Below are 27,920 nucleotides of genomic sequence, written 5' to 3' on the forward strand. Positions count from 1 at the left end.
ACATTTCCAGACCAAAACAAAACCAAAACACACATCAAGGCAGAGTTAAGGTTGAAAAGGAGTATCAGTTACTTAAGGTATAAAGCATAATGGCATACTGTATAAAGCATAAATGATCCCAAAAGTAAACATTCCAAACCCCCCAGGAAACTCAGGATTAAGGATAAAAACTTAAAAGAAATCCAAACATCTTGAATTATTGAAATGCAGTATGAAAGCCTCCAAACCAAACTCAGATAAGTCCTGCAGCAGCACCATGTTGTAAGCCAGCAATTATGATTAATGCATTTTAGTATCTGTGGCCCTAAATCAGCCTAATGTGTATTTCAGAGATAATAATTTTTCATTATGTTCCTTTACATGCAACAAGTGACTATGACAAGCAATAGAAGGTGAACAGGAGAAAAATAATGGTATATAACCATATTATTAGTTTCACTACTCTGGAACTGGTTGTTACTTGACTCTGTAGAAATCTAAAATGTCCATCATAAGGGTGAAGCTACAAGCAAAGCACTGTTGTATCATGCGTGAATGTTTCATCACTGTGAGAAGAAACCATTTCTGGCTGGACCAGTACAACTAGATCAGGAAAGGCTCTGCTAGATTTAATAACTTGTTAAAAGATAAGCAAATGTGATTTCAATTCTTAAAATTAAACACAGAAATGAAAATCTGAGAAACAAACTTCTTACACCGTGTAGGTTACCTATCTAATCTAACTGAGTGGACAGAACTTCTCCAGAGAACAGTAAGAACGAGTAAGAGGAGATGAACATTTGCCAAAAAATGCAAACCCCAAAACACTCACTCATTTTCAAAATTGTTTTATTGCAGTTGGATAATAGAGATAAATACCTAAAGGCAAAATCCAGTAAGTCACATTTATTTTTCTTTTGGAACAATTCTCCAAACTGGTTATGTTTTATGATAAAGAACAAAAAGTTGTACTACATTTCAGAACATTTTGTCCTTTAAAACTGGTCAGACAGGTGGGAAATATTAAAGTACTACAAATTAAATGAACAATTTTCCACTCCAGCTTCATTTCCCAAATTGAACAAGTCCAAGCGAAAGAAACCATGACTTTTTCTGCTTTGGAGATGCATATCAGCTGGTGATCCACTTCAAGCTATATTAATTTGATTAAAAAGTTTATCCTTAATAACCTGAGACATCAATCCATGTATAGCTTCTATGGTGGTCTTGCAGCTGAAAAACAAGCATAAATTCAACGTTAGCCAAACACTGAACTGAACTGTCATTTTATTTGAAGTTATTCAGCTGTTTGGAAGTTCAGGGTGCCCATAACCCCATGAATCTTAACAACTGTCCAGAAAGGAAGAGTCACACACAGCAATTTAGCCATTGTTGCCAATGGCTTTTTGTTACTTAAAAAGCAAACTGACAAACACATACACACAAAGACCAATTCCAGAAAACTTCTCTGTCTGGCAATTTACAACGTCTTACACTAACGATACCAAGTAAGCCCTGTGGTCACCTGAACCAAAAAAACCCCACAACCCCAAAATCCCTGGGCGAATGGAGGTACCGGCTGTTATCAATACCTGAAGGCTCTCCCTGTTCTTTACCTTACCTCCTTTGCCCAACCCCAGGCCAGCAGTGCACAGTAACCATAGCTCCTCTGAGAAACTTTAGAGAACATGAAATGAAGAGTTTATAGAGCTAAGCAGTAATTAGTCAAAATATTAACATGTGCAAAACCCCTAAACAGCTGAGAACATGCCTATTGATCCAAGTTTCATCCACTGTACCTGGCTTAGGGGTGATGTAGTGTCAAACAAACAAAAATGTCTCAAAACAGAATATACAAATGCAAAAGATGAATCAGCCCTGAAGGCATAGAGAATAGAAACAAATAACTACTAGGCAGATATAAGGAAGCCTAGGCAAAGGAAGCTGGCTTGGAGCACAGTTTGGCTAATGCATACATACTCTTAGAAAATGGCTCTTAGCGATGTGTACATACAGTAACAGAAGATATCATATAGCCAAGCGTCAGCACCTTTATGCTAATGTCTTATGGTACTGTTTTTCCTACCAACAATCCTTTAGCAAACTTTGTAACCTTATTTCTTGAAAGTAATTTAGGTGCTACTGAATCAATGGTCCTGGGTGTCTGCATGAGTCTTCTACTGTTTTTTCTCTTTTCTTAGGAAAGCTTATCAGTTGAAATACGCATCTATAAGTGTTACAGTCCATTTTGTGAACTACAGTAGCCTCTGTTACACAGGAAAGCATAACTGACGACAACAACAATCCCATCCAGTCTTACAATTTATAAACTAACTATTCATGATGACTGAATAGAAAAGCCTCTAGAAACACTGCAAGAAATAATACAGTAGGATGATCAGAGAAGGGTTTATTTCTTAGAGTAACTGTAAGCATGAGAGTAATGTGAAAATAAGATGTGGTCAGTATTATGGGACACCAGACAACGATCAAAATCAAGGCAAACTTGTCAGCAACTCCATCCTTCTCATGCCTTTAAAGCATTGCTATTTTAACTGTTTCACTACAGGAACTGGGAGGTATCCCTTAACTTGGCTGTTGTGAGTTAGCCTTAACTCCATTGCAAATGTATTCTGCAACTGAAATGGTCTAAATGAGTATTAACTTCTATAAAGTCAACCCCCACAACTCGATCCTGTTTGCTAGAAAACTCGTAAGAGCTTTTAACTTTCCATAACGAGGAAACAAATGCAGAGAAGACACTAGGACAACAGCAACTCTGATTCTACTTAGCAATGATCATGTTGCATTTGCAGGTATTCCCCCACCGCTTACTGTGGAAGCACAAGCCGACTCCTCTCTTTATTAACGCAAAGCACGTGTTCACCCGAGTCATACTGACCAAGATGTAAATAAAGGAATTTATAAATAAATCAGACTCTTCACACAAGGCTTCTTTTTTGTCTCTTGACTTTTTAACCTATCATTAAACTCACCATTTGTCTAGTATCTTGAAAATCAGTTCCTTAGTAAAGTTTGTACTACAACACACATTGCTAATGGTGGGGGGGAGAATACACAGAAAACTGTTCTACATAGTAAATAAATAAAATGAGGAAGAGGACCAGAAAACCTCCAAAAGCAGAACATCCCACTTTTTATTCAATTTTTTGCAGTCTGTTCCAAGGGATTCTGCAGAATTGTTCCTTATTAAGTGGAATGCATCTCATCCAGAATGCTCCTAGGGTGCATGCAAGTGAGTCCTGTCTTCTCCACAGGTGGACCTGAGTTGTACCAGCATGTGCAGTGCAGTACTGCTTGGTTTTCAAAGTCTGGAATTTGCCAAACACAAAGTTCTTGAACAGCCCAAGGTACTGTTTGACTTGGATACTATTACCCTTTGTCAAAGATTTTACTTGGAAAAATCTATACTATAACATTACATAGTCAGTTTATGCACACATATAATTCTTAAGACTAATGGGAGAGAGATGTGAGTATTACTGAGAAGCAACTTTTGTACTTCAAAGCTCAGAAAAGAAAAGAGCTGATTACCAACAAACATATCAGGAACACTGAGGGAAAGCACTGCAACTTCTCTGAAATTATGCTGTGTACCCAGCCATGGTAAGTTCAGTAACCGATAAGAGCCAGTATGTGCTGTCAGGCAGGGTAGCTAGATCTAAAGGCCAGAATGTCTGTAGCCTACTTCTTAAAAACAAAACAAAACAACAAAAAAAACCCCATCCTCATTTGTGGAAAAAGGATGTATTAATTAAGAAATATGAAAAAAGGCAGGTTTTAATTTTTAAGTGAGTGAAAGTATTACGCAGGTGTAAATTAAACTTACAGGACTGTTAGCACTAGTTCCTAAAATCATGTTCTATATAATAATTTATTTACTGTTAAGTTTAAACCTGATTAACCACATAAAACATGGTATTTTCTAGCAATGCTATAATTTTGCATGTGACAGAAAACATTTTTTGGTTTGCCATATACTGATGGAATTTAACAGGGATTTTTTGTTTAGTAAATTGTAAACTAGAGTTGAATTTATTCCAGAAACAAAGATTGAAAAGCCATTGTAGGTTTAAAGGCAAAATTTTCTTAAACTTTCAAAAATAACTAGTGACATTTAGAGTCTCTCATTCCAATCTATAATCTAGTAATTCTGATCTATAATCTCAGTAGGTTACCATTTAATTGGTAGGTTACAACTAAAGGCATGATAAAAGTTTAAAACAAAGTAACACTTTACAGGGAAGAACACAAGTATGGGTTATCTTACCTGTCTCTTGTGGCTTTTGCAAGTTTGTCTTCTGATTTCTTATCATGAGTCTCTAAACCCAGCATGAAACTGCCCCTTCCAAGCTGAGCTTCTGACTGTTCTAATTTTTCAGACAAATCGAAGACTTGGCCGGTGGTGTAGTCAGCATTCTTAGGAGAAAGAAGGCAATAAATGAATTGAATTCTAAGATATAAATTCAAACATTTATATACAAAAGAGACAAAATCTGAAGGGCCTTTAACACTCTGGTACTGCACATTTTAACCTGTATCTGCAACTGCAGTAATACAGAACGTAAGTGGCACAAGTGGTGGTTGAGAGAACGAAAGCTGAACATCTGACAAATGCTCAATACCTAAAGCCTGAAAATTTCTGCCTGAAGTTATGAAACAGTAAGTAAAACTCACTTGGTTTTGACCAAGAGAAGTATAAAATTGGCTCTTGCAGAAGGAAGTGTTTGATGCAGAGCTGTTACATTGAATGTCTACCTGCAGGATTCTGTTGCATCCTCATTTTAACAGTTCCATTGGGGTTTTTGTTTTGTTTTTTAAAGTGTTTAATCATTCAATACTGTTATTTTAAGCCACAATATTCATTACAGTGCTGTAAAAAGATATAAGGTTAAAAGGTGTTTAAGACATAATCTAAGCATATAGAGAACTCAGTAAAATTAAACATAAGTTATTCCCACCTTCTAGTTTTACAGAGCAGATGTAAGGAACATTTCAGTATTTATGATTAGGAGACTCCGCCTTTCTTGTTTAATCTGACAAACAGATTCTTAATGTGGGATCTATATCTATCAGTGTCCCATTAAGCATTTTACCGGAGAGGGTCTGGCTTTCAGCACTAATAAATTAATATACGCACATGATAGTGTACTATGGTACTTACAGTAAGCAAACTAGAAGAACTCAGAGTGTTCACCCAGTACTTGTTCCACAAGAGCTCAAGCAATTTACGATCCAAAGATGATTTAAAGTACGAGACTTCTAAAGCATAATACCTTTAAAAACAAACATGCAAACAAAACAAGCTTCCATCTAAATATGTCCTGTTCAGCTGTGACACCCAAAGTACATGCACCTCAAAAAAATCCTTATCGATTGCAAGCATCTTAAAAAATTCAAAGCACTAAACAATAAAAAAGTAAGCCCCAGTTCCAATTCTAACTCTAAAAGACTTTCCGTAAGTATTTCACATATATCTTTAATACAAGTATACAGAGTCCCCACACATACTGCTATGTTCTATTTAATGAGATTGCAAGGTTTTTCAAATTTTTCTCCTAACAACTTCTTGTGCAATGCAATGATGCCCTGTTCCATGCTTGGGTCCTTCAATACTGCAATAATTGTTACATATGACTGTAGTAGTGCATATATCACCTCTAATTCAATTAGGAATGTTTGACAGCAGTAAATGTTACAAACAGGAAAACAACCTTACCTTCTACCACACCTATTTTGAAAGCCAGACTTTAGCAGTGCTACAGAATTCCCAAGAGATGATAAAGCAGATAGAAAGCTGAGCTATGCAAAGTCATTACTGTATGTGAATTACATCAACATTAAAGAACTATATTAAACTTTATTTTGGTCAGAAAATCCTTGAGCAGGTTATAAATAACCCTATTATCTCTTGATTTCTCTGGAAAGTTATTTTGCTTGGCATTTCTGTAAGAAATTCCATCCGAGATAACAACGTTTCAGAATCTACCAACACACCACACCTTATTATTTCCATGGTAGAACAAATACCCTTATTTCACATATGCTAAGAAAAAAGAGGTACTAAGTCAGTTCTTCAAAGAGATGCGTGGCAGATGCAAAATTACAAATTCAAGTTGCTTGAGGAACAGTGTAATAAATACTTAAGACGACTAAATGGAAGCGGTTTCACACTGGGCATTGAACTCCAATTAAATGAGAGAAGTTTGACTAAGATTATCCAGACTGCTACCATAAAGCATTAGTAGTCACTGGAATTCCAAAGAGACAGGATCATTAATGGTCTAGAGCACAAGTCTGATGAGGAGCGGCTGAGAGAACTGCGGTTGTTCAGCCTGGAGAAGAGGAGGCTGGGGGGAGACCTTATCGCTCTCTACAACTACCTGAAAGGAGGTTGTAGTGAGGTGGGGGTCGGTCTCTTCTCCCAAGTAACAAGTGATAGGACAAGAGGAAATGGCCTCAAGTTGCATCAGGGGAGGTTTAGATTGGACATTAGAAAAAAATTTCTTCACTGAAAGGGTTGTTAAGCATTGGAACAGGCCACCCAGAGAAGTGGTTAATTCACCATCCCTGGAGGTATTTAAAAGACGTGTACATGTGGTGCTGAGGGACATGGTTTAGTGGTGGACTTGGCAGTGCGAGGTTAACAGCTGGACTCAATGATTTTAAGGGTCTTTTCCATCCTAAATGATTCTATGATCATCATTCAAGTTCCCTGAACTTTTAATTCTTAGTCAGACTACCCATACTGAGAGGACACTACCACTCTAGTCTTTTGTGTTATCAGTAACACGACAAATTTCCCATTTTAATTCCCTCTTTGCCTAACTGCTGTTTCCTTCTAGGAAAGACTGGAAAATATTTTCTTAGTTTGGATGGAAAGAAATGGCTTGTGCAAGAAACCAAATTCCTGAGACGGAGACTATAATGATAACTATATTAAGCACTTCCAACTTAAAAAAAACCATCAAATGAACTCTCCCAAATTGACCACCTCTGAAACAGAGAGGATAAAACGTATCTTCCTTTCACGCTTAAAAGCATGGGTCTATGGCCAATGCCAGACTTATAAGGACTGAAATGACTCTGAAATGACAGGAACATTACAGTTCCACAAAGATTTCTGTGTAGCTACTGTTCTGGATTTTTCCTTGAGCTGGAAGACCAGTTCCAATTGTTTTAATTTCTTCATCTCTTCAGGGACAGCCACTGCATGCAACTATAAATGCACTGAAGAACAGATATCTATACATCAAAAACATGAAAAAACTATGCAACAGCCTACAGGACACTGGTGTCAAAGAGATCTTCAAGTTCTCTGTACACAGATGCTTAAGCTGTAGTGCTTGTCAAACACCTGAAGGTAGAATTGAAACCAGGCCGTTACCGAAAGAAGTAGTCCTATCTTTCCTTAGCCGTTCTTTGCAAACACTGTGTCTCCAACATCTGTCTCTACTTCCCGTGCCACCTTAGCTTTACCAACAAAGACGTGTGTGGTCCCACAAGTTGGACCAGATTAGGGGACTGACCCAGCAAAACAATTGCCTCACCAAATAAGTAAACGTAGGTATAAGGTGAGGAACATGTGGCTGGGGACAGAACAGTTAAAGAAAGAAAGAACGGTTAAAACTAAACTATCTTTCTAATTTATGGAAAGCAAACTAGCAGGAGAGAAAAACAGTAATTCTTCTCGTTGCTGATGTTATCCTTGAAGCAGCTCCACTTCCCAATCCTACCAAAGAGAAACAATCTTAACATGCCCAGCGATGCAGGACAGAGCTGCACAGCACTTGCCACTACTCAGACAAGCAGACAGATTACAGTCTCTCTAGCCCTGCTGCTACATTTACGTCTGACCCTTTCCCCTCTGCCTTAAGAAAGCACCACTACTTAAAGGTGTTTGGGAATCAACTGCTAAAGCTTTTAAACCAGGTTCATCATCACCTTTGCAACAGTTCTGCTTAAAGTATCTCCTGATAAATGACAGTAACACTTTTTTACAAAACCAACAGTGCTAAAGCAACAAAGAACTTAAATATTTGAAGCACTCCAAGAAATGTATTTTTCCATACTGAATCACTAATCTAAACACAAAAACTGAACTTGTGCTACTTACTGTTTACAATGTACACCAAAGTCTTCTATTTTATTAAGCGGAATAGTCTGGTATTCAGAGGGACCTTCATCCGGTGGTTTATAGCCCTAAAAATTCAACAAAGGGAAAAAGATTACACAGTAATCTTGGGACTTTTAAAAATGCCTAAACCCCTTGAAAGCACTTCACAAAAATTCTAGTTTACGCAATTCTAGAGTATTTTTCCTAGGGAAAATGAACTTTCCCCCAGTAGCCTGAAATTTGAAATTTTCTTGTATCTCAGATTTACACTTGGATTTACCAGCAGCCATTACATTTGCAGGTCTATCAAAAAGCATGTTGGAAGCAACCTAGTGGTCACAGTTGAGATTTTTCAAAGCAGTAAGATGGCAAGCTACGATTAGATGAGTTCTTGGATCAAAGAAAGTGAGCTTCTTCTAAGATAACAGTTCTGTACCTATTCTTGGAAGTGACTTCAATCTTCTTTTGAGGGAAGATAGGAGGCGTGAGAAGAGGGAAGAAACATCCATGCCTTGAATATGCCTTATGCATACCTAAAACTTCAGTTACTTATTTAGCCAAGATGGTGCCCACTCACAGCTACTCACTAGACCAGAACTGCCCACAGACCATTGTGAGGACGCCCTAAAAGTACACTTCTAACATGCATTTTCTATATACAGTTTAGTTTTCAGGCACGGGATTCTTCTTCCCGTCGAAAATTCTGAAAGTATTTATCTGTCAACACAAAAACAGTGCTTGACTGCAACTGGGAACCTCTCACAAACATTTTTGTAATTACACTTTTACTGGATGTCAGCCTGAAGTTCTTGATGTGTTAGTAACAACTGGAAATTTCAAGGGAATACCTGAACTTTATTAGATTGAAATTAAACAGCAGGGTTAAATCTCTGCCAGAAATGAAAGCCTGCATTTGGAGATCTGCATCTCCAATACTTACGCAATCTTCTAGTTTTTAGCCTAACCCTTCCATCTTGTTTAATTAACTTCGGGTTTTGTACATTATTTTGTGCAGATTCATAATATTTATTTGAAAGAGTTAAGTAGATAGTTTTGAATCTTCCTTTTCTAACACGAAAGCAGTTTACAACGTATTTAAACACTCTACTAGCACTTGGTTTTAGGTTTAAAAAAATGATAGAGAAGAATTAAGATAAATCTGTTTTGATGAACGCTACCTACAACATCCATTAAAAAATGGCCATATGGAGCTATATGATTTTAGAACAGCTCCATTATCTAGACAGTCTATTTGATTTAACACTGCCAAAAATCTATGAAAAATAAACTAGCAGTCAACCTTTGTAAACATAATCAATATGCAAAGGCATGCAAAAACCAGTGTATCAGCACGTCCTTCTTTTAAAACGAACAATGACATAAAGTACAGCACAGCAGATCAAACTGTCAGATGATCAAACTGCAGTAATGTTTAGAACCAATCTATTACTTAAAGATGGTTTAGTGATTTTGCACTAGATAATCTTAACTATTTACCTTAGGATATGTCCTAAATGCTCCAAGATTTACTTTTCCTGCAGATATTGTTCTCGTTGGATCAATCTGTAGAAATACAGGTCATGCTTGTTATATGCACTTTATATATTATTACAGGCATAAATTAACTTCACAGTAACTGTATTTCAGAAACATAATTAGTGCAAATTGTATTAGTTTTGTCATAAACAGTACTTTTCCAGTTGGCATCCATTGGTATGAGACTCTAAAAAGACAGGAATATCAATAGCCTTCTAGAGACCATTTTTTGAAACTCATTTTCCTTATTTCTCAAATACTTTAAAGAAATTGTACTTAAGAGCAACCAACAAACCCTAATAAAAATCTGCATTTTAATCTTACAATCACTAGAGATAAGACAAAGTATTGTGATCTGCTGTATTTTGGTGGAAAATACAAGAAACTATGAAGGAATCTCCTTGCTAACATATGTACTAATGCCTTGCTTAATTTTAAAAGTAATTAAAAAAAAAAAAAAAAGAGAAAAAAAAATTAAGCAGTCCCAAGAAAGTGTTCTGAACCTGTGAAATTATAACATAGGAGAACCCACATGGTAGAAATAATTCTTAAGGGTCATTTATCTTCTTCTAATGTAATTCTTCCATCAGAGTTATACTCCTCCTTTCTGACTAATTTCAGGCTTTTTTTCCTTTATTTCCTTCAGTAGCAATGGTTATACAAGTAGTATCTAAAATAAGGTTTACTTTTGATTTCAAATGTGATCTCAAGCCTGGAAGACCCTAAAGGGCCCAGAAAGTTTCTTCAGATTTCTTCTTCAAAGATAGATTTCCTAGGGTCTTCTACCTTGTGCTATGCTGTTAATTTAATTTAAAAGGCATTTTAGATTCACAGTAACAGAACTCTGAGAACATGCTTTGCTCCTTTTCGACAGAAAAAGCAACAAAGTGAACAAAACAAACAGATTTTTGTTGTGTTGCAGGAGGTTGAATACGGATTGCTCAATGCATTTTTTCCACAAAAGGACCAAGTAGAGCTTTTAGACTAACATATGGGTTTGTACAGAGCGACCATACCTAGAACAACACAGTGAAAATTGCCTCGATACACACTACTACTCGTCTGACCAGTATGTGGCCAGCAAAGCAAAAGGAGCAAAACCAATTTAAAGTCTGGATCTAACACTTCCATCATGCAAAATACACACTACTAGAATGTTAACAGGCAGAAATCTAAAAATTATTTCCTACCTCCCCCAACTTGTTATGCAGCTTTATCAACAATCAGCCAGTACTTACAACCACTGCTACGAAGGGTTCCTGAAATTGCTGATTAAGCATCTGGGTGCTGACGTCGATCCCAGAGAGCCAGCAGCCATAGCCAGGGTGACTGTGATACCAGCCAATTGCATTTTCTAGACGGCCAACCTAAAAGCAGTGAAGGAAAACAAACGCAGTGCTACTCTCCATTTCGAAAGGATCAGCTGCCCTCTGTGGGGCCTTCCAGCATACTACAGCACCAGGAAAGGGTAAAAAAGAATACACACATAGCCTGCGATGCTAACCTACTACTAAATACTAAACATACACCTTATTTTGCTAAACTATTTTCCAGCAACCATACAACCTGCAGTATTAGCATTCTCTAGTACAGCTACTACCACAGAACAGAGAACTTCAAGGAGCCAGGAGCTCCTTCTTCAATGACAGCTAAAGTATGGAAGAGATTCTGCATGGTGAGATGGTAGGTAAGGTGAGACTCTTCAGCATGGAAGAGAAATTTCTTAGGGTAGATATGACATAAGTATATATAATCTCATATGGTATGTCAGTAGAGAACCAATGTTCATTACTTAGCACAGTAACACATCTCAGAGGCATACAGAGAGATTACTGTGAGGTTAAAAACAACTTCAAGGAAGCATGTTTTTGAACACCAGAAGTGACAGAAATCATTGCCAGAACATCCTGTGAAAGCCGAAAGATGAATTTTTGAGATTTTTAGGATCAGAAAAACTCAAAATAGGAGTTTCCAAATAATACAGCTGGCTACCTCTACAAATACTGGAAGAAAAACAAACAAACAAAAAACCCCAGGAGAACGAACACTCATTGCACCTAATGTTGTAATCCTCTCTCAAGAGTTACTTACTGGCTGCTCCACGCTGAGTTCAGGAATATTGGTATGACCCTATATGCAGTTCTTAACTGAGAATTCTGTGTTTGGATGTATCGCCTGCTTGGTTTTGCCAAATACTGAATATGTCAGGGAGGTTAAATCAGAAAAATGTTAAGATGAAAGGAACACTTATTTTACTTCTGAATTGGTGAATAATATCTGTGTTTTCTTTACATCTCCCATAATACAGAAGGAGAGACAAACAAAACACTAAAGAACATGTGTTATTTTTCAAAGCCAAAGAACATAGTTCAACTGCATCAACACCAGATACTGCCCGTGGAGAAGCAAATAACTGGAATGTTGGCATCTGTAAAGTACTTATGCAGTGGAATATATCAACTTGCAATCTAATATCAAAGAGTTATTCCAGGAACAACTGCTTGCCAAAATCAAATGTGGAACAGCCAGCAAACTCTGCCAGAGCCCCAGTAAAGCAAAGTTATTGTATTTGCACAGAAGTTCAATTTCAATATCGTGAAACCAACTATAAACAAACCGGTACAATATAAACAACTAGAAAAAACATTATCTATTGTATGATTACTACTACATAAACCTGGACTGTTTTAAACATAAGACAAACTATCTGTACTGTACATAAAGAATTCTAATTTTATGCTATATACTTACTATATTGAAACTCATTATTCCTACCCAGGAACTGGATATTACGAACATATCTTCAGGTAAAGACATCTTTTCAAGTTACCTACTTTTCTGCAACAGTATTAGCATCATGACATTAATATTTTCCAGGTAAAAGGAACCAGATTAAATAAATTATTTCTAATTTTTCTCATAAACATGGATGAATTATTTTTAAAAGTCCCAGAATGCACCTACTTCTGGATTATGTTTACTCTTTTCTGATGTTATAATCCAGCCTAATTCACGTCTATTTAAATACCTCTAACCATACATAAGGCTGTAAATATAACTCTTCAAAATAACCCAAAACCTGATCTGTTATCTCCAGTGAGTAAGTAAGGTGCCTCTAATTTTAACTGTTTTAAAATACTTTGAGGATGAAAGAAAAATCGAATGATAAACTGAGCCTCAAAACTATTTGAGTATGGGGAGCCAGAGTCATTTCAATGCTTATTTGTAGTATAAGATTGTCCTGTGTTGGAAATGCATGTCAGCGGGTGCTCTGACGTGCCGTGCTGGTTTCTACGTCAGCCACAGAGCAGTTCCATATTTCTGGTATCCTTCTGCATGTGAGAATTTTACTGCATAGTCAGGCTTAATATGACATGGATCTCTGAATACAGCGTGACAAAGAGGGGGAAGAGACATCTGAATCAGTTCCTCTACATTTCTAAATTATAAATATGAATAATTAAGTTGCACTGATTGGCATTTTCTTCACAAATGTCTTTATTTTTATGGAAAACAGCAGCATGGCTATGCAGTAAGACTTCAGAAAGCAAGAAGGTAAGAATAAATATCATATTCCTGATCTACAAACAGTAAGTCTCTCTGACACAAATATATTGTATATTTAATTTTGAATACTGTTTTTAGAAACACATAGTATATCAGTTATTTTAGAAACACACTCCCTCCTTGTTCCATCCACAAGCCACCAGCTGTGGCTACAAAAACACTTCCCAAGCAATGAAAACAATTTATAAAGGAGAATCCAGTACTTGATGACCTACATGGAAATATATAAGTGAAAATGTTTAAAGGAGTCTGTGTTCTTCGCTGCTGACACAGCTCTCATCCACTTTTGGAAAGAAGCAGGGCAACTGGACAGCTACTTTCTCACTGGGGGCGGCAGAGAGGCCTGCGAACCCCACAACACGCTCCCGCGCAATTAGCTGACAAGACACACAGCCACACCACGGAGGGAGAGAAACACTCTCCACTACCTCTCCTTACCTGCTTGGCATTTTCGATGTATGCGGCCATGTACTCGTAGGCGGCTGCCTGAGCGTTAACACGAGTCTCTGTGCCCTCCACCGGTAGGGCGAAGCTGTCCATGATAATCATAGTTTCGCCGTCCACCTTGCCCAGCATGAGCCCCATCACCTCCAGGTTTCCCCCGGACCTGGCGTGCATCACCATCTTCAGGAGCGCCAGCGCCGAGATCTTGCAGTACTTGAAGTAATGGTGGCTGCAAGAGAGGCCGCGGAAGCCATCAGGGACACCCCGCGCCCGGCCCGGCCCCGCCGCCCGGCCCGGCCCCACTTTCACTCACTCCTTGGTCCAGGGCTTGGCCGCCAGGATCTCCTGCTGCTGCTTGCGATCGTACTTGTAGATCTCGTCGATGCTCTGCGCCTCCTGCATGTTGTTGGCCAACTCCCACGTCTTCTGTGCCATCCCGCTCCCAGACGCGCCGCTCCCCGCCGCCGCCATCGCCCCCCGCACCAGACCCTGGCCCGCCTCACTGGGCCGCTGGCGGAACTAAGCGAAACGGGGCGGGGGGGGGCGGGGGGCGCTGCGGGGCAGGCGGTACGGCCCGCGCAGGCCCGGGGCCTGCGGCGCGGCGCCCCCGGCGGGGAAGCTAGACTCTGCGGCGGGCTAGAGGCCGCTCAGCGGGCTCCGGCTGGGGAGTACGGCGGGCTGGTGAAAGCGCTCGGGGGCCACAGCGCGTTCTCCCCCCTCGTCGCCGCCCGGCGTTTCCCGGGGAGCGGCGCGGAAGGTCCCGCCTCTTCCTGCTCCCGTCCGCCGACTACAGCCGCGCTGGCGCGGCACAGCCCCGCTCTCTCTCGGAGAGGAGACGAGTCGCGAGTGGCTGCGCGCCGGAAGGGCCGCAGCACATCCCCTTCCGCAGCAGCAGGGGGCGCTGCTGGGCGCCGCCCACCCATTTCCGGGGAGGCGGTAAGGCGCGGGACGCGGAGAGCGGTGCGGCGGCGGGTGAGCGGTGCGGCCGGGACAGCGGTGCGGCCGGGACAGCGCCCGGCTCGCTGCCCCGGCCGCGGCTGTCCTCTTCGCAGCCTGGGGCGGGCCCTCCTGTTCTCCTATACGGCGGATGGGATGGGACGGGACGGGACGGGACGGGACGGGACGGGACGGGACGGGCGGTTCGCTGCGGAGCGTGACAGGCCCGGGTGGGCAGCGCAGGGAGCGGGCCGGGGCCGGGGCGCGCCGGTCTGGGCCGCGGTCACGGTGCTGGGCGTGGGCGTCCCCGTGTGGGGGTAGCGGGGCTCCGCGAGGCCTTTCTCCGGGAGCGTGTGTTGTGCGGCCGTTGCCTGACAACGGCGCCGTGCTCCTTAAAGGGGCCGAGCCCCGGGTGCCGCCGCCCCTTCGGGTGGGCGGCAGCGCTGCACCCCTGGCCCGGGGGAGGGGGCGTGTCGATGCCTCCAGGACTGCCTGAGAAGGGAAGGAGGGAGGTGAGGCGGGCGCTGTAGGCCGGGGCTAGGGGAGAGGCGCTTCCCCGAGCTGCCCCGCTGGGAGAAGTAAACTTCATCTCCTGGCTCTTAAGGTTTGTTTTCCGAAATCGATGTATTTTTGGATCAGAGTAGGTGTTCTGGAAAAGTAGATAAGCCCTTATGGGGAGCGGGAGTAACGCCCGAAACTTGTTGGTTCGTTGTTTTAAGAGTTAATTGCCTTCACAGTTACAAAAAAAAAGTCGTGTTGGCTTAGTCGGAGTTTATAAATTGTGAGCGTCCAGACCCTGGATTTTTTTTGTGCTTTTTCAGATTAGAATTTGAAAGAAACGAAGGTGAAAGGTACGGGAAGCATGTCTGATAGCAAGAGTTTCTCTCTGCTCTTCACAGGGGCAGAGAAGCAGCCAGGACTGGCTGTTCTGAGAGCTTAGGAAGTTTGAATGGAACTTTGAAACATATTTCTTAATGACACAATTATGTGACCGTATATTCGGTAAGTACAATTACTAAGCATGGCATATAGTTGCTTTTTTAAAGCACTTCCCTCCTTGCTACCTTTTCTGCTGTTCATATGGATGGAAACTGCCATTTTGCTAGTTTTCTTGATGTTATTTTAATATTATGGTAGCACAGAAGAGATGAAGCCTGTCTGCTTTCACATACTGATTTCAATTTTTTTCCCCAGTTTTCCTGAGCAAATAGGAGGGGACGGGAAAGAATGAAAAGGAGTGCATTAAACGCTGCTTTACAGAATAAAGTAGATACACAATGCACAGCTAGATGTAGTACATATGATACAGTACATATGCACACAGATGTTTTGAATATGTTGAATAGAGAGACATGCATTATTAAATCTGGGCATATATTCAATAAAAATCTCGTGTTCAAATTTGACATACTGTCTTGAATATCTGTATGCTTTCTCCTGCCTGGTATATCTGCTTAAATTGAGGTCTGCCTAGCTGATTCCGTAATTATTCATAGTTCCTTTGGCAAAAACTTCCTGTTTAAAAGGAAGAAAAGATTATGAAAAACTAAAATCTTACTGAAAGTAGAAATATATGGGATATTTTCAGACAGCAGTTGAGTGTGTAGCAGCGATATGTTTAATGGAATTTCACTTTGACTAATACAATGTTTTGGAAGTGTGAATGCATCCAAGATTTAAAGATGCAAGAATTAAAGGAAGAGCTGATATATCTGTGCTATCAAACATTTTCTTTAAATAGTTATTTACAAAATACTCTGTTTTTCCAAAAAACATGAAAAATGTGTTGTTTGCACCTCATACTTCTTGAGACGTATGGTTTATCCTTGGGTTTTCAGATATTTACAGCATGTTCTGACTTTCCTTTTTGCTTTATGCATATGCCCACAGAGCAACATCTCCAAGCTTAGTTTTGAATCTACCGCTTTCATTGCTAATGACAAGGCTCTGGAAATGTACTAAATGCATTCAACACATTGCTGAACTGAAAATAGATTATTTTGGTTTGAATTGAGGTGGTTTTATAGTGGCAGGCTTTACCTCAGTGCGTTTGTGCAGTCATGAAGTTTGAAGGGAGCTGTTTGCTGTGAGTTTAGTGCTGTCAACTCCGAGATAGTTCACTGTGTAACTGGGCACTGTGGTAGCACTCTCTTCAGATAGAAATGTATTGTTTCTATATTTTTATTGTGGTTGGTCATGATCTCCTCACTTTAGTAGATGATAAAATTGATTAATATTCAGTAAGATATTTGTTTACATACTGATGTGTTTTCTGAACTTAGTGTATGTCACATACAAATTGTCAGTCTTTTGCTTAGAATATGTAAGAATATTTGATTTTGATATTTCTCTTTCAGTATAATATACTCTTTTCACCTCATAAAGTTTGCACTCATGCATATTTTAAGAAGATCAACTCGGGCAGAAGGATGTAAGACATAAAATGTCTAGCTGTTTTATAAGAGGCATTTGGCCACTTTTCCTGGTTATTTCTCTGTATTAAAAGCATGCTAAATGAATGCTGCAGTAACATTAGTTGTCTTAGTGTTCTACCAGGCCTGGAGTTGTGAGCTTTCTTCATACCAATTGAATTGCCTGTGAAGTTCAGCTGTAACTGTTTTGTATTTGTTTTTTAATTTGTTATATTGCTCTTTTGAGCAATAAGGTAGGAGTGCAGAATGCTGGATTATTCATTGTGTTCCTCATACTAGATAGAAAATAGACTGCAAATATTCCTTTCCTTATAGCATCTCTCAGAATAGGTTTGGTACCATTGCAATACAGTGATTTGGAAACAGTTCTAGAGTTTATAAATGATATTGTAAACAGAGGTAAGAAACACAGATGTTACAGTCCGTGAGCTTTTGGAAAGGCTTCCCACAGTGTCGCCTCCTACGTGTGGTAATTTTCCTCTTGATGGCTATGCAGCACCGGATAGGTGATGACACTAACTTTTAAATTCTTTAGAAAGACAAGTTGTTTCAGCCATTCAGAACAGTATTTTCATTATTCTTATGTAACCTAATAAGCTAAATAAAATTTATCAATGCCTGGAAACTTGCTGTCTTTTAGATTTCTGTTATCCTTTATCAGTGTGCAAAACTAATGAGATTAAAGATTTAGGTCAAATCAGATGGGGGAACTTATTTTTGGAATTGATTGACCTGTATTAGCACTAGGAATTGTAAATAGGTTGTCCTAATTCTACCTCCTTTGTAACAGTAGTATAATTTTATATTATGAATCAAAAAATGGCATTAATGTAAGAGGAAAAAGCTTAAAGGAGTACATTTCAAGGACTATGCCAAGCAGATGTATTCCTTAAGTTAGCATGCAATTGCTTGAATTTATCTGATGGAATTTTGAGATTTTTTTCTTTTCTCTCTTTTTCTTACTTCTAGTAAGCATTTGTCTTAGTCTCTCTGGACACATTATTTTATGTTTACCTATGTAGTATCTTATTCCACTGGTCTTTGAGGTGATTTTTTGGTGTGGGTGGTTGTTTTTTTTTTTTTTAATTCTTTGATCCTCTTCCTTGAACGTGTTTTCTAGTACACTTTTATCATTGACCTGTTGTTTACTTCATACAATCTGTAGGCTTTAGAAAGATGCTGAATTAGCCTCCATAAAACTGCTGTACAGTCTGAATTTCGATACCAGATGCGATGAATTGCTTAGGAACCTGCATAAACAATCCTATTGCTTAAGTTGTGTGGGCAGTATTAGAGGGGTTGGAGGGTCATAATTTTTTTGTCAGTGTCATGCTTCCTTTAAGCACAGAACATAACATTTGGGGTTTTTATCTGTAGGCTTGGTTTTGTAAAACTCCAGTGGAGTTGGTGAAAGTGCTGAGTGGAGATTAGCATGAGTAGGCTTGTATGCAGTCATTCTTTTTGTTTTTGTCTTTCTTCTTGCTGTGGTTACTTAGTATGCAGCTTTGCAGTATTTTTAGTTCTAATAAGACTATCCTAACAAAGAATATTCAAAGTCTGAGTCTGTGCCTTAACTTCTGTACAGTACCATTGGCATGATCTTAATTTTTATTACGAGGTTATGTAGGAGCAGCAATATAGAATAAATTGCACAAAGAAGATGCTAAAATTTCTGCTCTGAAGGACTTTCAGTTAAATAGGCCAGATGCACAACTAATGGAAGGTAATCTGTTGCTCCTCAGTATGTGCTTTCTTACAGATGAGTGGCTTGTCTGATTGCAAGTCAATGCTGCCTGATCTCCACGATCTTACAATTATTATAGAATTGTAGCTGTTCTTGTTGCCTCTGCTGTTTTATTGGTACAGGAAGTTGTGATACATAGTTGGCTCCAGCTCCAGAAACACTATGCATATATTTTGTGTTTTGTGGAGGTTTTCATTTGGGTTTTGTTTGGTTATTTTGTTTGTTATTTTATGTGTCTTTTTTTTGTTTTGAATAAGCTTAATGATTTTTAAGACTTCTTGTGATAGTCAGTTAAGCACAGACTTGATTGTATGATTTGGTCCTTATTTTAGAGTAGACGTGTATTTTGTACTTTTAGTACTTTTTTTTGTCTAATAATTCCTTTATTCTGTTTGGTTTTTTAATGCTGTCTAATTTTGATTTTATAACTTACTAACAATAAGCTTGTGCTAGTGTGTAGTGAAGGGCCATTGGTAGACTTTCAGTTAAAAAAACCAACCCCAAACCACTTTAATCATGTTTGAAGATACTTCTCTAATCTTTTTTTCTGTCTTATAATCTGGAATCTTTGAATTTTCTCTCTGGTGAAACATCAAGTAATCTCCTCCATGGATGGGTTTCCCAAGTCAAGTGTTTTGTTGACCCTGCAAACATCTTAAGGCTTGTAGTTCTGAGGGAGAAATTTGAATATTACTTAACTACTGTCTTAAGCAACTGTACTTGAGCGTTAAACTTTTGAGGTTCTGATGTAGAGATGTTCTTTGTCTTTTCTGTAACCTTAGAAATGATGGCGGATGATTTAGACAAATTTATTGAAGATCAGAAGGCCAGGTTGGCACAAGATAAGGCAGAACTTGAAGATGATCCCCCTTACATGGAAATGAGGGTAAGAGTATCAAATAGTTTTCCTGAATTTAAACACTTCTGTTGCCAGGATCTTGATTTAAACTTGCTTTTGCTGTGCTCTTAAACCTGTGTTCGTTATTAAAGTATATAGATATATATATAAAGATTTATCTATTCAAAGTAATTTCTAACTTAAATACTTTGTGTCTGTATTTATATAGATTTTTAAAGATTTGTTTGCCGCCAAGCATACGCAGTAATGTATTTTACAAGTGTTTTCCCACTTGTAAATGGTTATCATTGTTCCTTACCCCCTCCCTAGGGAAGCTGCCTAGCAGCTATCTGCTCTCTGCCTACTCCAGAGCATGGGTGTTGGGGTGGGAATGAAAGGCATAAATATCCTCAATTTCTGTTACGGAAACTAGGAAATATAAAAGGCAAATCACTCAATCCAATCAGTTAAACAAAATCTGTTCTTATTGCAATTTTCCTATTAGCAATTTTGGTACCTAATGCTAAAGCTATAAAGATTTTATAATTTGCAGATCACCGTTGTTTAACATTGCCAGTACCTGGCAGAAAGCTGTATCTGAATAACTCAAGCTAGCTAAGTGTTATGGTAACTAAATAAAGTCCCCAGTTAAAAAAAAGTTTTGATTTGTCTGGTTTTTGACTTACAAAGCCCCAAACAGCTTGAGCTTTTAACAGCAATTATAATATTGAGTTTTCACTCCCTTTTTTGTTTCATCAGAAGGTTATGGGAATTCATCTTTCCCCTTCTGTGGGTGATATAAGTATTTTTACCTAGTTACAGTCATTCTCTCCAGAAAATTTCATTAGTTCACTCTAGAAAGTTAATTCTTGAGGAGCTGTGAGGAGTTTGGCTTCCTTTCTTTTTGCCTCCTCTGCTGAAAGCGAGCTTGAAGAGGAGGAGAATGGTTCCAGCCTATAGTTGGATAAAGCCCTAAGCTGTATGGTGAAAGGGTAGTCACAGGGAACAGATGTGTTAAACTTGCCTTGTAATACCACCCTGTGATTCTTTCATTGTTTCAAGCAGGGTGCAGTATGTCAAATCAGCCCCCATAAAAAAACAGAGAGGATATGTGTAAACTATGAAACAATTGTGGATTATGTCATAAATCACAATATATATTGTCAACATATTTCATGGCATGAAATATATTGACTATGTTGAAATATATTGAACTAATAATTCCTGTATTGTAGAGGAGAACTACTTTTTTGGTAGTATTAGTGAAATGTATAACTTGCTTAGTGTGTTAGTCCAGCATTACTTTCAATCTCTCTGTTCTCCAGTGCTAATGATTATGTTAATAATGTTGTTCTTCTATGTGATATTTCTTTTACCTTGTGATGCAGCAAGGCTTTTTGTTTTGTTTTCAGAATACGGAGTCGGAGAAGTTTTCTGAGAAGAGCAAAATGTTAATCTCCATGGCTAAAGAAAATATACCTCCAAATAGTCAACAGAACTATCCTTTAGGTATAGTATATTTTTAAAAAATGTCTTCTAGATTTAAGTAGCATTTAATTACCTTTGAAAGTTTTTGGAAGGGAATTACTGCTTTGGATTTTTAATTATAAGATTATCATTATAATTCAAATGCATACCAATTTGTTTTCCAAACATCTTGGGATTGTGTGGAATTTTTTTTTTGTAGTTATGCTTTTTTTTTGAGCAAGGAGAATATGCGATGCACTTTCTTCTTGTAAAGGTAGCTCCTTTAAAAACAAACCAGCAAACAAATCCCCCAAACAAACAAAACCCAAAGCCAAAAAAAACAAACCAAAAAGCTGCTTGCCAGTCCTTGATAGATGATCTGTCCTTTCCTCTTGTATTTGAGTGGAGCAAAAGCTTTGGAAGTCCATCTTTCATTGATGGTTGTTGATGCTATTGGCTGGTTCTGCTTTAAAGCACTGTAATTCCCTTTGGATTAAATTAGACAGGGACTTGATCCTTGGTAGCTGCTAAGTATGTTCCGTAGTTCTAGCAGTAGTGTTGAAAATCAGGCTGAGTGAAGTTACAGTTAGTTCTCAACATATTACATGCATGCAAACTTCTATGTAAAAATGCATTTAAAATATGTTTTTCCAAATAAATAAATAAATAAGAGAAGTTTTCAATGTGATTGTGTGTAATTAACAGAATGTGAAATGGAGAAGCAGCTCCCATGCAGATTTTGGTTAGTAGTTGAACTCAGCAAGCTGTTTCAAAATAGCATATGACATATATAACCTGGTATTAGGTCCTTTGGTTCTACAGAACGGCAGGCTGACTCCTCTCTTGGCTCATGAGGGTATATTCTCACTTATCTGAAACTTCTCAAGCAAAGCCAGCTAAGTGTATTTTTACTAAGTATATTTCAACCTTTTATCTGTTTCAGTAGCAGAGTGATTCCCAAGTTAGCAATTTGCAGCATTTGTATGTCATTTTTACTGTACAGAAACCAATTAATGCCCTAAACATTTAAAATACTGGAGTCAAACAAAGTACCATGCAATACATTTGGACTGATGTAAATCTTGAATATCCCTCTCTTCCCTCATACTCCTTGCTACTCATTTTACATAGACCACAAGATGTAGAAGGGCTTTCAGAGAAACAATAGGAAACAAAGAAACGGAAACAATTGCAATCTGTGTCCCTTGTTGTGTGGTTTTGTGGAATTCACTAGTTCTCTGTGGAGAGTGGTGAAAGTGGCTGCAGAGGTGGGCTTCTGGGGTGGAGGATATATCTTATGAAGTACTTTAAAATGTATTTTGGGAACAACAAACAGCTTGCATAGAATTGTATTCTAAGAGTGCAGTTGTTATGAGACCTGACAGTAATCTTGGAAAAGTACTATATGTGTGTGTTGGGTCTACTACAATTAAAAACACTGAGGTGGAAAGAAAAAATTGTTATTGTATGGGCAGATTCCTTCTAGTTGTGTCGAAGCCAAAATATTTTTCACGTGCTTCATGCTAAACATAGGTTGTTGCTTTGTAGTTGGGAGGTATGTTTTCTCTTGTGTGATAAGCGCAGCTTAAAGTATCAGAGTAATTTAGAAACTAACATGTCAAAGGAAATTTCCTTTGGAACATACATTGTCAAAAGAAGTATTTACAACGTTTATGTTATTTTATACTATTGGTCAAACAGTCCAAATAAATTCAGTTTATGTTGCATTTTTTTTCTAGCGGGGGAGAAAAAGCACAAGGACTAGAGGAAGACTAACATCCAAAACCCATCCATTTTTCTGTGCTTTCCACCCAACTACTCAGACAGAGAGGGTTTTTATTTCAGCTGTTTTGTAATTACTGGTTGCATAGTCGTTGGGTTTTTTTCTTGCTGATGTCTAATGAAAATCCAGATGTAGCTTTTGCAGGATGTGCTTTATATTGATACAAAATAGTAGAATAATAATATTTAATGGTGTTAAACTTTCAGGTGGTTATGGCTTGAGTTTACCTCTTGGAGAAGAATATGAACGAAAAAAGCATAAACTCAAAGAGGAGCTTCGACAAGATTATAGGCGATATCTTTCTCAGGTGAATCTTCTTGTCTGGCTGCCAGAGTTTAGTGAGTCTTTTAAAGTGCCTCTTGTTTTGATTGAATGAAAATTAATAAAATCTGTGGAAAATCTTTATAAGATTATAAAGCCATCGCATTATGAGTGATGACTGATTTCAAAGACTGGGGTAAAAGTAATTTCAAAATGTCACTGCTAGGAAGGGTTATATATTTTAGGCTTCTACAGATTTCTTTGCCGTGAGAGTAATATTACTTAGTACATTTTATTTTGAATACTTTTATTTATTTGTCTCTACTTCTTTCTTAGTTTCTTCTTAAGAATTTAAAGTATGATCTGTTACTTCCTTAAGTACTTATATATTCTGAGGTCTATAATTCGGGTGAGAATATTCCTGTAATTAGCGTGACTTTATTGGACAGCTTCTTTTCAACATTAGAAATAAAAAAACCTTTGATGTTCTGTTAAGCATGACTTATTAAATGTGACAGTAAATTTAAAATTAAAATGGTATGTATGAAATGTCATAATCTTGGGAATGTCTTCTTAGTCAAACAGGAAAAAAAAATCACGAACCAAATAATTGCTGTGGTCTGAAAATGCTACTTGTTATTGTCTTTAGTTCTTAAAATGGAAGAATGGATTGGCTGTAAGAAAAGCAGTCCTTTTTTGTGAAGTCAAATATTTTTGAATGAAAGACTCTCTTTGAATAGTATCTTTTCCCTGACTTTTAGGGTATTTCACAGGCAAAAAGAAAGGTAGGGTGCCTGCAATATAATTTTTTTTTTCTTCAAATTAGTTGCTTTTTGCTTTGTTTGAAAGCTTTGTGCTCTTTGAATTTTAAAAAAAATCATTACTTTTTTGTGCTGTGTGTTTGTGCATGCTGTAGTGATTAGTTGTGATTAACAATATTGCTTTGTGCAAAATGATTGCTTATATTTATTATTTTCCATCAATAAGATTTTAAAACACTTGTTGATTTCTTTTCCTTTGCAATTGCTATTGTTGCTGTCTAATGCTGACTCTACGAAAATTTTACTTTTAGTAGACATTTGCTTCAAGTCTTACGAGTTACATAGATGGTATGAGTGCAGATTTTTTTCTTCATATACATACATTATAAAGCTGGAATAAAATTGTAAACTCTGCAGTATTATCATATGTCATTGAAATCAGAGTTGGGGCTTTTTTTCTTCCCTTTCACTGTGAAATCTCATCAGTGGTGCTTAGAAAAGCAGTAGTGCCAGTTATTTAGCACCTACTGGCCAGAGCGCATGAATACAAGTATTGTGAGGGGAAAAAAAAAAAAAAATCAGGGGCACATTTTTACAAGCTTTGTTCAATTACAGTAATTTTTAATTATTAATATCATTATACTGTCATGTATATATACTTCTCAAATTTAACGCTGTTCATCCAGGTTGTTCAAATTAAGCAACTTCAGTAGAGGACTGGGAGGTAATATGGTAGAAGCACACCCTTCTGTTCTTTGAGGCTTTCAATAACATGCATATGATACAAATTAACTATATTAGCATACACTAGAATTCCTGAAGAATGATTGCAACAGCAGAATTAATGGGCTTCTTAACCTCTAACCAAAATGATGCTTATATAATTGTTGCTTCTTGTTTAGTCTTAAACTTCAGATTATTTTCAAAGTTAGATTGTGTTAAAACTTAATGTTTCATAATTCTTGCTGAAGTACTCGAATGATTTAATTTGTACATTAACTGCTAGTTTTATTCTCAATTGAATTTCAGTTTTACAAATCTAGGTTTATGAGTGTTTGTTTTTTTTTTTAATGTAGTACATGTTAACTATGTTAAGCTTGTAAAGCCTGAGGAAGAGATAGGGTAACAATCTCTCATTTCTTTTCACCACATAAAAAGATAGTGCATCTTTTAGCAGCTCTCATAGCAATAATATTTTGGTTAATAACTTGTTCAGTCTCGCTTAGGTAGAGAATGCAGTTTCCATATCAGCTTCTGATTTTTGGCAAATACCTTTTTAAGATCAGAGATAACCTCTACAGATGTGTTCAAAGTGTGAAAAGGATTACTTAATCATGAGGATTACAATTTATTTACTTTTTCTAGTAAAAATATCTTGGTTCTCCATATTAATTTAGTTGTCTCAGTGCTTGAATATTTGCATGGTTGTTAAATACCTTAAATCTTTTAATGTGTAGTTGTGCAATATAATTGATAATGTTGTGGGTTTGTACTGGAACAGGTAGTGCTCTTACCTGTTGACGTGCCTCCAAGCTTTTAAGCTACATTGACATAGATAATGGAAGGAACCAATGCTAGTGAAATACTGTATCTAACCCATTCCCCTTATCACAAATAGATGATCTTTTTATTAAAGATAATTGGATTTATAAAATGTAGGTGATTGACTGAGAATGGCCTGGGGATGCTTTTAGTAAATGAATGATGTGTGAAGATGACATTAGACCTGGAAGCTAAGGAGCTGTTCCAGCATTGGTGTTTGATTTGAAACGCTGATACTTCAACTTGCTGCACTGCCCAGTTTCCAAGCGGTGGCCCAGGGACCAGTATGGAGCAACAACACAGTGCTTTCAGTGGAGAGCTCTGTTCTGAAAGTGACTGATGGTCTGTAAGGAATTACAAGAGTTGGTGATGGGTTATAATCCTGAAAAGTTCAGGGACTGCGGTTGAAGAAAACAGTAGTGTTGAGATGCAGAGTGTTAGCATGGATTCCTTCTGTTAAAATAAGAGGTAGACATACGTTTTCTGCAGTTAGAAAAAGCAATTTTTCATCTTAAATAAGGTAGTGTCTTGGAAAATTCCTCTTATGCTTGTGCGGATGTTTGTGCTTATGCTACTTGTTTACTGGAGAATTGAGCAATGGTGGAGTATTTTGAATAAAAATATTTTTTTTAATATACGGAGACTAACTTATGTAAACCTTGAAATAGTGTAACGGGGAAGAACCGTTCAAACTCAAGCTTAAAGCTTGACAAAGCCCATTACTTTCCGCATTCCTTGACTTCACTTTATTTATGTGTTCCAAGAACATCCTACATTTTCAAAACATGAAGGTTGTCCTCAGTCTCTATTTCATTACATTGATCAGATTTATTTCAGGAAATACAATTCCTAGAAACTATCTAGCAAGTAAGATTTGGTATTTTAAAATATACTGAATGAATTTTTTTTTTAATGTAGAAAAATTATCTGACTACTGGTGAAGTAGATCCATATACTCAGGGATTGTCTCTTCCTATTGATGAGAGAAGATCTGCCAAGGTAAATATCTGGCGGAAATTAAGTGGTGTGTAACTTAAAAATGAATCTGGATGTTTAAGCTGTTGTGTAAAAATTATTTCCTTAAGATTTTTTGTTTGGTTGGGTTTTTTTACACTGTTTACAAATAAAATTTTTGGAGGTGGTCATTAGAATGATTTCCAGAAAAGTAGTCTTTGAAGTTTGTTGTTGATACTAAATTTTTAATCCTAGGTTACCTGTAGTCTTAATTTTTAGATAATTAGATGTGTAATTCTATACTGACACTCATTTGAGGTTTGCTACTTCTGATTCATGCTTGGTGTGTTCAAAAGCTTCTAGTGGTTGTGCTTGGGTTTTGTTCAGCAATAAATAATTGATCTAATAAAGAACATTGGTTTTCCTATAATTATATATATATACACTTTTCTAATTTATTACTCTTATTACTGCAGCCTGGGGATAATTTTAAAAATATTTGATTGTAGTTGTTTCTACAGCGATATTCATCAGTTTGTCAGAACTAAAGGAAGTGTACTTTCTGCTGGATGCAATTTGGTTTGTCTTTGTGTATGCTTGACCTACCTGCTTATCCTCGTGTGATTTTTTTTTTTTTTTTTTTTTTTTTTTACAGCTAAATCCAGGAATCTAAATAAAAGCTGATCTGCTATTTCACGTATTGCCTGCTGTTAATATAGGAATCTTCCCAATTTCCAGTCTTTCTTTGAGAGTACAGATACTAATGTGTTTTGTGAAAGGCATACACATTCTTTCTCTGCATTTAGCCCCTTTGGTCTCCCTGAGTTTTCTTATCAGTTTATGGTCTTACTTTCATATGTTGGAGAAAGATACCAGCCATAACAGTCTCTGTACTCTTGGAGGTTCACAGAGGTTAGAATATGAAGGTGCAACATGCATTTGTGGATTTTCTTAACCTCTGATACATATTTCTGATGCATGGTACGATTCTGTGAAAACCTCAGTCAGGCTTACGGGGTCACCTCTCCTCCTGCCCTCACACTGTTGGCCTTATATTCCCAATTAGTTTCTTGTGTTTGCTTATGAATTGATCCAGGAAGTTGAATCAGCAGAAACATTGTAATTTAGCAAATATTCTTGCTGACTTAACAAACGCCACTGGTTGGTTGGTAGGATGGATCAAACCCCAGTGGAGATGCAAGGTAGAAAGAGAAATGGTGTTGCTGGAGGAGGACTGGACTGTTGCACTCTTGGAGTTTTTATTTGGTTTTGGTTTTTTAGCCTATGTTGCCTTGGAGTTGCATTGTTGCTCTGTGTATGGGCCTATGCTGTCACTGTAATCTGGCACAAGACTTCTGCGATGGAATGTCTTGGTCTTGGTCTTGCCCTTGCTTTGCTTACTTATGCTTTCTGCCTCTCTTCTGCTGCTGGTAATGTTTGGCTATATTTCATGAGGAACCAGGTGAGAACTCATAAGTGAAAATTGCTGTTATGAAAAAGCCCCAAGCTCTAGATTATACTAGTGTTAAAAAAAGGGAG

At 37.9% G+C, this 27,920-nt stretch overlaps 2 protein-coding genes across 4 annotated transcripts in view; one reads left to right on the plus strand and one right to left on the minus strand.

Annotated features, from left to right (window-relative positions):
* Positions 1 to 811: 811 nt before the first annotated feature.
* COPS5 (COP9 signalosome subunit 5) lies at positions 812 to 14,136 on the minus strand. Its single transcript, XM_009958763.2, has 8 exons — positions 13,977 to 14,136; positions 13,658 to 13,892; positions 10,891 to 11,019; positions 9,614 to 9,679; positions 8,117 to 8,202; positions 5,165 to 5,276; positions 4,271 to 4,419; positions 812 to 1,212 (listed from the first exon to the last, which is right to left on the minus strand). The coding sequence occupies exons 1-8, from the start codon at positions 14,132 to 14,134 to the stop codon at positions 1,128 to 1,130; spliced, it is 1,020 nt and encodes a 339-aa protein (XP_009957065.2). The 5' UTR covers positions 14,135 to 14,136; the 3' UTR covers positions 812 to 1,127.
* Positions 14,137 to 19,529: 5,393 nt separating this feature from the next.
* The window catches only part of CSPP1 (centrosome and spindle pole associated protein 1), a 61,962-nt gene continuing 53,571 nt past the window's right edge, over positions 19,530 to 27,920 (plus strand). For 2 of the 3 annotated variants that reach the window (XM_086465147.1, XM_086465148.1), the window contains exons 1-5: positions 19,560 to 19,661; positions 21,026 to 21,122; positions 23,070 to 23,170; positions 23,886 to 23,909; positions 26,346 to 26,426. In XM_086465147.1, coding sequence (XP_086321273.1) covers positions 19,560 to 19,661; positions 21,026 to 21,122; positions 23,070 to 23,170; positions 23,886 to 23,909; positions 26,346 to 26,426 — 405 coding nt within the window. Of the gene's footprint in view, positions 19,662 to 21,025; positions 21,123 to 23,069; positions 23,171 to 23,885; positions 23,910 to 26,345; positions 26,427 to 27,920 lie in introns of all 3 variants that reach the window. The other variant, XM_086465146.1, reaches the window with a different exon arrangement.

This window comes from Leptosomus discolor, chromosome 5, assembly GCF_034619465.1.
Source record: "Leptosomus discolor isolate bLepDis1 chromosome 5, bLepDis1.hap2, whole genome shotgun sequence".
NCBI classification, from domain to species: Eukaryota; Metazoa; Chordata; class Aves; order Leptosomiformes; family Leptosomidae; genus Leptosomus; species Leptosomus discolor.

Excerpts from the sequence above, each read along its gene's own strand:
- COPS5 (XM_009958763.2), bottom strand. The coding sequence starts at position 14,134 with ATGGCGGCGGCGGGGAGCGGCGCGTCTGGGAGCGGGATGGCACAGAAG. Across the intron at positions 8,203-9,613 it reads CATTTAGGACATATCCTAAG|GGCTATAAACCACCGGATGA; the intron begins GTAAATAGTTAA and ends TTGAATTTTTAG. Across the intron at positions 4,420-5,164 it reads GTTCTTCTAGTTTGCTTACT|AATGCTGACTACACCACCGG; the intron begins GTAAGTACCATA and ends CTTTCTCCTAAG.